The sequence below is a fragment of the Danio rerio genome, chromosome 1, assembly GCF_052040795.2.
Source record: "Danio rerio strain M-AB ecotype USA chromosome 1, GRCz13ab, whole genome shotgun sequence".
In the NCBI taxonomy this organism is placed as follows: Eukaryota; Metazoa; Chordata; class Actinopteri; order Cypriniformes; family Danionidae; genus Danio; species Danio rerio.
In genome coordinates, this window is record NC_141021.1 from 58,768,946 (window position 1) to 58,778,842 (window position 9,897).

Sequence of the window (9,897 nt, forward strand, 5' to 3'; positions counted from 1 at the left end):
GAAAACAAGCCACGGTTGACTCATAACGCACTGAGAGCAGAGCTGGATTACCGATCCCATGCAGGTGTCCTTCACATCGACCCAAACTGAATCAGACACCACCTCAGATGAGCCCACATGGTAATAAGCCACAAAGCGGAAGGACGGCACCATGTCTTTGGTCACAGGTAGAGACAGAGACACTAGAGTTTGTCCTCTCCGCTTAAATCTGTTTGCTTGCACAATCTGACCTCTACTCAAAATCTGGAAATGAAGCAGATGAAAACCTACTTAAGAACAGGGCTTACACTTCAAGCTTTAGCTCACCCAAAACATGTAAACTCTTTTAAACCCCCGTGACCTTCATTCGGGCTTCCTGGACTATTAAGCGGGCTACCTGTTCTTTCAGGCGGGGCAATGAGTTCTTTAGTGCGGGTCTATCAATCCTTTCGGATGGGGACAATCTTAACTTTAGTTTCAGGGCGACTAATGCCTAGTTCCGACTGCGTGATTTTAGCCCCGATTTTGGCTCGCCGACAGGTTTTGAGAAATCGCCGACAAATGCCTGAAATCACAGGCAAATCGGTGCTCGTGCACGTGAGTGACAATCACACAGTATGAACTTTCAAAGACGCGATCTGAGAGAATCGCAGATGAGTCGCCGATGCCTGCGAGATATTTGGCGTGCTGAATATCTGGAGCTGTCGGAGATTCAAATCATGCCGTGTGAATTGAGTTTTGACTGAAAATAACATCAGCCATCGCCTACAGCCAATGAGAGAGCAGCTTTCACTTGACTAGTGTGTGTGTAGCTGCAGGCCAGCGGGAGGTTGAGGGAGAAGTTAAAAGCGCTCTTTTTCGGTTTATTTGGACTCACGAAATGGAGGAAAAACTAGTGGAGGTTTGACAGGACTCAGGAGCACCCGTGTCTGTTTGACGGTTCATACAGAAAAAAATTAGTTTATTATCAACGTTGAGGAGAAATGGCTAATTCCCTTTAAACCCAGGTAAGCAAACATGTACATGTTCTACCCCATTAAAGGCTTCTTTCTCATCATGTAGTTATGAGACGTAGTTTGGACGAAGTTGTCGGCGATTCTTCCTATAGTAAAGTCATGCAATCTGAAAGCCCCTGTCCCCGATCCATCTTGCAGTGTAAACAAAGCAGCGACGAAACGCTAGCCCAGATAGTCACGCAGTGTGAAAACATCTGTGACACGACGACTTTGAAAATCATGCAGTCTGAACTCGGCATTAAACAAGCAAATGGAGGTTGAGGAAGATAAACGAAGGTCTCAGGGGATTGAAATGACATGAAGGGTGACTTCAATTTTTTTTTTGGGTGAACTTGCTTGAGTCATGATGGGACTCTCTCACCATGTAGGTGAAATCTTGATCTCTGACTCCTGGACTTTGTCCCAGGTTCAGATTGACTTTCATCGAGTCTCCAATCCTAAGCTCCGCAGCATCAATGCCGATGTGCAGGTAGTTTCTGGAACCGCCTTTGGGAACGTAGGCATGAGCCGTCATCTTCTTCTCTGCTTGCTGTCTGCTGGTCAATTGTGGATCGCTGGTCCTTGCCTGGAAATAATCAAATGGGATGTGCCGTGCACTGATATACATTTGTAATGTCTGCCAGACTGACTGATGAGACGGCAGGTCTTACAGTGATCTCCAATGTAGAAGATCCTCCTGGAGTGTTGATGGTCACTTTCGCAATGCCGTTGGCTTTTGTTTGACCACTGACTCCTCCGGGATTGACCTCCACTTTCACATTTTTAGCAGGCGTCTCATCAGGGTTTGTTACGTAGACCTTTATATTTAGAGGAAGACAGAAATGCTTAAAGAGCCCATATTATACATGAAAAAGGGTCATATTTTGGTTATATGGATCTCCAACAACATACTGATACGCATGCAAGGTCAGAAGACTTTCATGGTCTTATAATCTGCATTTATTTTTACCCAATTATCCCAGCGATTATCAGCAATTAATTTGTTTCCAAACCCTTCCTTAGCGCGAAGCTAATCTGCACTGATTGGACCGATGACAGCGTGTTGCGATTGGTTGACAGCGTTCAGCGCTAAACACATGCCCAGCGCGAGACAAATGCACAGCGCAGTTTGTCAAGCCCCCGGCGGACGGGCCCGCGCGATCACCCCGTGACCGTCATAACCCCCCACACGGGAAGTATGAACAGCACTTAGCAGTGAAAATGAAACCAATAGCGTGCACATCATTTACTGAGCGAGTTTTCCATGACCGAGCTTTTCTCCCTTCTTACTTAGATCATTTCTATTTGCAGTTATTGCTGTGGCACCTCTTGCGTGAAGTGTTATATGTTCTCAGGGCTTACCTGTACTCTGCTTTGCCCAAAGATGCCATACCCAGTCAGGGGCTTGTAATGCTCACCAGCATGTAGCAGGCTGCCTTTGTGCCTAATAAACTGGCCTTATTTTGCACGCACCCCTGGTGTATTGTCTGTCCATTCTCACAAGTCTCATACACCAGTCTTTTCTCATCCTTCCTTTAACAAACAAATGAATCGCCCACTGTAAGCGTGTAGACTGCTGAATCCATTATTTCCCCTCACACTTCCAATAATATCCAGGTAAGCACAGCGTCTTTTTCTTGACTTATGACTTCATCTGTTAGTCTGTGTTAGTGGGCGGGGCGCAGGTTTAAACTTTCCTGGGTTTGCGCCAACAACAATTATGTTTCATAGTCACGTCACGCCGAAACGGCTTAAGACTCGTTATGAAGACGATTCATTCTAACCACTATGAGTCGACTCTTTTTTTAGATGAATCAATAGTTTTAAAAACTGTCCACTTTCAGATTTAAGCATTAGCTGCCCACATAGCAAGATTTCTCTGGCCCACACAATCAGGTTTTGCTTGGCCCACATGCCGCAGTGAATTACGGTACATGACTGGACCAAATCTGGCTTCCAGACAAGGGCCAAACACGGACCATATCTGGGCCAAGTCTCAGCCAAGTTAATAACTCATAAATGGGCCTGAACTGGGCCAGATAGGTTGGTGTGTCACGATTGCAATGTAATTGATAAACCCATGGAGTGATGCGCTTTAGGCACACTATGGGCACGCTTTTTCTCAAAGTGACCTGATTGGTAGAATTTTTTTTCTTTACCCAAAAATGATTTTAGTGTATTTTAAATGTGGGTCAAGACTGGCCAAACTCAAATGGCCCACTTATCAAATTTTTAAATCTGGGCCAAATACTACATTTTTCATCTGGCCCAAATCTTATGTGCCGCCTTAAAGACGGTGCCACCTCTGCCAAACCCGGGCCATGTTATGCCCACATGCTGTAAGCCAGTGCCGGATGAATGCCTGCTGTGCCAGCTTTATGCCAAATCTGGGCCAGAATTCTTTGCTACTAGGGTGGATATTTCACTTCACTTAGATCCGTGTTACACACTACATGGAAGCTTATTTTCGAAAACCCCCAATAGGGGCTCTTTAAAAGTCTTCACTGAATAATAAGCAATTAGTTACTTTACCTAAAGCGAGTAACCTTTAAGAACCGTTGAGTTGACTTATTTTTTATAATTATGCAGACATTTAATTTACTTAATTTAAAGACAATGGTGATACATAGCTATTGTTTATTATGTAAAACCTAAGAAGTTTTTAAAGTAGCATGTGCTAGATTTTATTTGTGCTAGAATCTATACCGAGACATCGAAGGGCATTCCGGGTTTGAAGAACTGCGGTGTTCGCTTAAAATAGATGGTGTAAGGAGACGTCACAATATGAATGCCTTTCTTGTGAGCTTCCACCATTTCACTGCCTGAAACACACACAAGTCTGAATATAAGTGCAAATTCACACCAATCGAATGTTTCTGAGGTTTGTCCGTGTGCCGTCTAGGAGGAAGATATGACATGCGCTCACCAGACTCGGTTAGCAGACTCACTGAGATGTACAGTGATTTGCCGACAAGCTGCCTGATCTCAGGGAAGGTCTGGAGGATCTGTCTTTTCGTCAACTCTGCGGTCCCACTTCCATCCCAGATCTGCAAGAGTTTACATCCATGGCTGATCACATTTGTTCATGCTGGCTTGGTTTTAAAGGGCAAGTCTGTGTTTGTGTGTAGTACCTGCACTCTCTGTAAGGAGCCGGGGATGCTAATCTTCCCTTTATCTTCGGTCACCACACCAAACACAACAAACCCATGACCATTGACTGTCTCGCCAAACAAATACCTTCACCACACACACAAAACACACATTTACATTAGTCAATAACATAATGTGATCGGCAGCAATATTTATATTTGTTAGTTATAAACAAGGCCACCATATTGTTCTATACAATATTTACATTTGCTTTAAATTTCAGTTCAGGTTTAGTTCTTTTCATTAGTTTTTGTTTTTATTTTCTAAATCGTGCAAGAGGAGTGCAGTACTTGGCGTGGATGTCGACTAAGAGACTGTCATCGTTCACGTAGAAGAAGGCTTTGTGTGGACTTAAAGACACCTCGAAGCTGGGCAGGACTGAAAGAAGAAGAGCTGTTATCAGTGGGCTGCAGATGTCCAGAGTGATTCTGTGTGTGATGTTGTTTCGCAAGAGCTCAGAGACTCGTTTAGACGCTCTTACCGTATTCCTTGACTTCAAACTCGCTGGTGAAGTTTTTCTGAGGGCTGTTTTTGTGCCAGGCCACAAGTTTCCAGAGCCCGGGGCTGAAGAGGTCAATGAAAGACAACAGGAGATTTCCACAAAACCAGGAGCGTTATTAGAGTTCTGCCATGATTATGTGAGCTCAATTCTGATTTTGCCATTAAAAAAAAATAATCGTACACATATTAAACTGTAGAAACTTAACACATTTCTTTACACCTTTTTCCTTGGCACTAAAGGTCAAACAACAAAAATTAAGGTCAAGAATCTTGGTGTGACTCTGGAGTCAGATCTGAGTTTCAACAGTCATGTCAAAGCAGTCAGTAAATAACATACTATCATCTCAAATACATTGCAAGACTCAGATGCTTTGTTTCTAGTGAAGATTTAGAAAAAAGTGTTCATGCTTTTATCAGCAGCAGGGTGGATTACTGTAATGGACTCCTCACTGGTCTTCCTAAAAAGACAGTCAGACAATTACAGCTCATCCAGAATGCTGCAGCCAGAATTCTAACCAGAACCAGAAAATCAGAGCACATCACACCTGTACTCAGGTCTCTACACTGGCTGCCAGTTACATTCAGAATAGATTTTAAAGTATTATTACTGGTCTATAAATCACTAAATGGCCTAGGACCTAAATACATCACAGATATGCTCACTGAATACAAACCTAACAGATCACTCAGATCATTAGGATCAAATAAACTAGAAGTTCCAAGAGTTCAGTCAAAGCAGGGTGAATCAGCTTTTAGCCACTATGCTCCTCACTGCTGGAATCAGCTTCCAGAAATGATCAGATGTGCTCCAACATTAGGCACATTCAAATCAAGACTGAAAACACATCTGTTTAGCCGTGCCTTTACTGAATGAGCACTGTGCTGCGTCCGACAGATTGCAGATCATGTTTTTCTCTTCTTCTTCATTCTTTCATATCACATTTTACCTGTTTTTATGTTTTATTTTGTTTTTACGCATTTTTATTATTTGTTTTTATTTTTATTTTACTTTTCTTTTATTCTTGTTTATGTAAAGCACTTTGAATTGCCATTGTGTATGAAATGTGCTATATAAATAAACTTGCCTTGCCTTGCCTTACACAAAACGGTCTGATTATGATATTAGTTTTGAAGTATTAAAACCCTGACCTGGCTGGATCAGTGATGCCGAAAGTTCCTGACACAACTCCTCCATCAGGAAACACAGATTTACTCTCAAGACTGATGCCGTCAGGAGTCTGTCAACATTGAAGATCAAACTTTAAAAAAAACAAAAAACATTTGACTCAAGCGCTGAAAACACATGCAGAATAACACAACTCACCAAAATCTCCACTCTGACCCCGCTCTGAAAAGGCCTCGTCATGCCTGGACTCAGAGAAAACACCCTGTAATGAACTGCAGGGAAAAGACACGGTTGTTAGAACTGGGAAACAAAAATATCCTTAAAGTTGGCATAAAACAGAAGTCAAGATCGTCCCTTTTTCTTTATCATGACGTACTGTACATCCACTTGAAATAGAGAAAAAAAATGTAGGGCTGTGCATGATATTTTTCCGTTGGAAACTGGTTAAACTGTTGCAAGTTGGGTTTTGCAAACAAAATATAGGAAGATTGACGAATGGATGAAGAGACACACCCTGAGAGACCCACTCTAAATGGCTGGTAGCCCTGCCCTAAGGGACTGATATTACCACCCTGAATGACTGATAGCTCCTCCCTAAATGACTCATAGCCTCACACTGAAGGATGTATAGCTCCACCCTAAATGACTGATAGCTCCTCCCTATGACAGATAGCCCCACCCTACATGACTTATAGCTCCTCCCTAAATAACTGATAGGCCCACCCTGAAGGCTGTATAACTCTAACCAAAATGACTCATAGCTCCTCCCTAAATGAATTATAGCACCACTTTGAAGAATGTATAACTCCACCATGAATGGCTGATAGCTCCACCCTAAATGACTCATAGGCTAGCTCCACCCTAAATTACTTATAGCCCCACCCTGAAGGATGTATAGCTCCACCCTAAATGACTGATAGCCCCACGCTGAAGGATGTATAGCTCTGCCCTAAATGACTGATAGCTCCTCCCTAAATGACTGATAGCCCCACCCAGGATGATGTATAGCTCTGCCCTAAATGACTGATAGCTCCTCCCTAAATTACTCGTAGCTCCTCCCTAAATGGCTGATAGCTCCAGCCTAAATTTATCAAAGCTCCTCCCTAAATGACTGATAGCTCCGCCCTAAATGACTGAACTGATAGCTCCACCCTAAATGGTTGATAGTCCCGCCCTACATGACTCATAGTTCCACCCTAAATGACTGATAGCCCTGCCCTAAATAAGGATGTATAGCTCCACCCTAAATGACTGATGGCTCCTTCTTTGATAACTGATAGCCCGCCCTAAATGACTCATAGCTCCTCCCTGAAGGATGTATAGCTCCACCCTAAATGACTGATAGCCCCACGCTGAAGGATGTATAGCTCTGCCCTAAATGACTGATAGCTCCTCCCTAAATGACTGATAGCCCCACCCGGGAGGATGTATAGCTAGGCCCTAAATGACTGATAGCTCCTCCGTAAATTACTCGTAGCTCCTCCCTAAATGGCTGATAGCTCCAGCCTAAATTAATCAAAGCTCCTCCCTAAATGACTGATAGCTCCGCCCTAAATGACTGGACTGATAGCTCCACCCTAAATAGTTGATAGTCCCGCCCTACATGACTCATAGCTCCACCCTAAATGACTGATAGCCCTGCCCTAAATGAGGATGTATAGCTCCACCCTAAATGACTGATGGCTCCTTCTTTGAAAACTGATAGCCCGCCCTAAATGACTCATAGCTCCTCCCTAAATGACTTTAAGCCCCACCTTGAAAGATGTATAGGCTCCACCCTAAATTACTTATAGCTCTGCCCTAAATGACTGATAGCTCCTCCCTAAATGACTGATAGCCCCATCCGGGAGGATGTACAGCTCTGCCCTAAATGACTGATAGCTCCTCCCTAAATTACTCAAAGCCCCACCCTGAATGATGTATAGCTCCACCCTAAATGACTCATAGCTCCTACCTAAATGACTTAAAGCCCCACCCTGAAGGATGTATAGCTCCACCCTAAATGACTGATAGCTCCTTCTTTGATAACTGATAGCCCGCCCTAAATGACTCATAGCTCCTCCCTAAATGACTTAAAGCCCCACCCTGAAAGATGTATAGCTCCACCCTAAATTACTTATAGCCCCGCCCTAAAGGACTGATAGCCCCGCCCCAAATGACTGATAACCCCGCCCTAAAAGGTCCCAGTCTTAAAGGACTGATAGCCCTAGCTGATAGAGTCTGATAGAGTTGAATAAAGAATGTAAACTCATCTAGAGTGCACCTGTGCTGTCCGGAGTGTAGATGGTCTTGTCGGTCTGTAAAACGATGTGTCCAGACTGAAAGGTCACCAAGACCTGTTTCTGCAGCAGTTTGTTTGGAAACTGAGCTTGCACGACAGCATACTGCTGAGCCGATTTGTCAAAGGTGAATGAGTTGGAAGGAACCTGAAGGCAGAAAATTACAGTGAAAACCCAAAAAGAACATCCAGCACTACCGAAAAAATCTAAAATGCTTTTCTTATTAAGAGCTTTTGTCTTGTTTCTCATCCAAATATCTAAAAATTCTTAAACCTTTATCTGTCGCCCACACTTTTTAAAACAGACATGTAAATGACTCAATTGAAAGAAATTTGGGACACAGATTTAAGCTTGGTCTCATTTAAAAAAATAAAATAAAATTGTAGCTTAAAAAGTTAGCTAATATGTATTTTACAAAACTGGTTTTAGCCTAAAATTGACAGAAAAAATCAAAGCTAAACATCTAAACCAATTATGATCCTAATTTGAAGTTGATATATATATATATATATATATATATATATATATATATATATATATATATATATATATATATATATATATATATATATAAATATATAAAGCTTTTAGTAAGGTTTTGTTTGGCTGCAGTACCAAACATGACCACTAGATGGCATCCAGTTTCTATTGCTGACCATACAAGTGTGCCCCTTATGCTTTGAGGGTTATGAATCATATTTAGTTGTACTTTTGACTGTATTTGTGAAGTAGACATCATTCTGAGGTCGCTTGGTGGTGTTTGAAACAGAGTTTTACAGTGGATTGCTGTAGCAAAGTAATGCTTTACGACTCTGATAAGTGTCCTTGTTGCAAATTAATAAGCAATCGTTGCCCAGTAATATCTATCAAAACTCAGTTAAACAGGGAAACTAGACATTTCAAGTATTCAAATGATGTAGTTTCTCATGATTGCTTTATGTCTAGACTACAATATAATGGTTTAAAAATGAAAACCATGGAAAAAAAAAAAGATTGGCGACTTTCTAAAATGACTCCAACATTAATAGAAAATGTATTTTCATATTGACTATCAGTGTGAACGCTCATTTTCACCATAGTAAATCACTTTACCTCGATCTCCACCAGTTCCTGAAAGTTTTTGCCAGCGGTCAGCGTAACTGATGTGCTGGCCACTTCCCGCTGGTCATCTTTAAAGCGTCTGACGGAGATCTTGACGTTGAGACTGGCTCCTGCATAGTCCTGCGCCTCCACAAACACCCTCTCTGCAGAGCCCAGCTTCAGTTTGTTTGGGGCAGAGAGGATGTAGCTGAAACAAACATTCATTTCACAACAACTGTAGTGTTAGTCACATTCAACACACAGAATAACACTTTTACAAACAAAACTGCTCTCAGTGTAATGAAAATCTAACTATTATTATAAATACTCACAGCGGCTGACAGAAAGACAGCAACGGTAATGAGAGGATCACCGCTGCTACACACACCAAACACCCGTGCATCGTTCCTGTGGGTCTCCGACTGACATACAAGCTAATAATTGAGTGTATTCAGCTCAAGAAAAACACTCTATCATCATGACCATCATTGGTAGGTTATTGAGTAATTTGGGTGGAGGAACTGCACCATGATTCAGCGGAGACCGTCCGGCCGGTCAGTGCTGGTATTGTGACATATTTACTGTACTTCTCATCTGTCTCTGCTTCAAAGCAATTATTATATGAATAAATGTATTACTGCAAAATCTTATACTGCAAAAAGAAAGATTCTACCTTTTGAACTAGTTTTAAATGTGGATTGCTGTAGCAAAGTAATGCTTTACCACACCAATGAATATCCTTGTTGCATACCAACAAGTAATATCAGCAATACAAGTAATATCAGTA

At 42.1% G+C, this 9,897-nt stretch overlaps 1 protein-coding gene across 2 annotated transcripts in view; it reads right to left on the bottom strand.

The window, feature by feature from the left end:
* The window catches only part of c3a.4 (complement C3a, tandem duplicate 4), a 41,173-nt gene extending 31,579 nt beyond the window's left edge, over positions 1-9,594 (bottom strand). Inside the window, exons 1-13 of one of the 2 annotated variants that reach the window (XR_015475465.1) lie at positions 9,443-9,594; positions 9,123-9,318; positions 8,015-8,177; positions 5,950-6,023; positions 5,775-5,863; positions 4,606-4,688; positions 4,415-4,502; positions 4,106-4,211; positions 3,901-4,021; positions 3,681-3,796; positions 1,646-1,792; positions 1,357-1,560; positions 52-243 (exon numbers count right to left, since the gene is read on the bottom strand). Coding sequence is in view for 1 of the 2 variants with exons in the window: in NM_001446990.1 (NP_001433919.1) it covers positions 52-243; positions 1,357-1,560; positions 1,646-1,792; positions 3,681-3,796; positions 3,901-4,021; positions 4,106-4,211; positions 4,415-4,502; positions 4,606-4,688; positions 5,775-5,863; positions 5,950-6,023; positions 8,015-8,177; positions 9,123-9,318; positions 9,443-9,513 (1,650 nt within the window). In the remaining variant the exon portion in view is untranslated. 2 annotated transcript variants of the gene reach the window in all.
* Between the last annotated feature and the right edge of the window lie 303 nt (positions 9,595-9,897).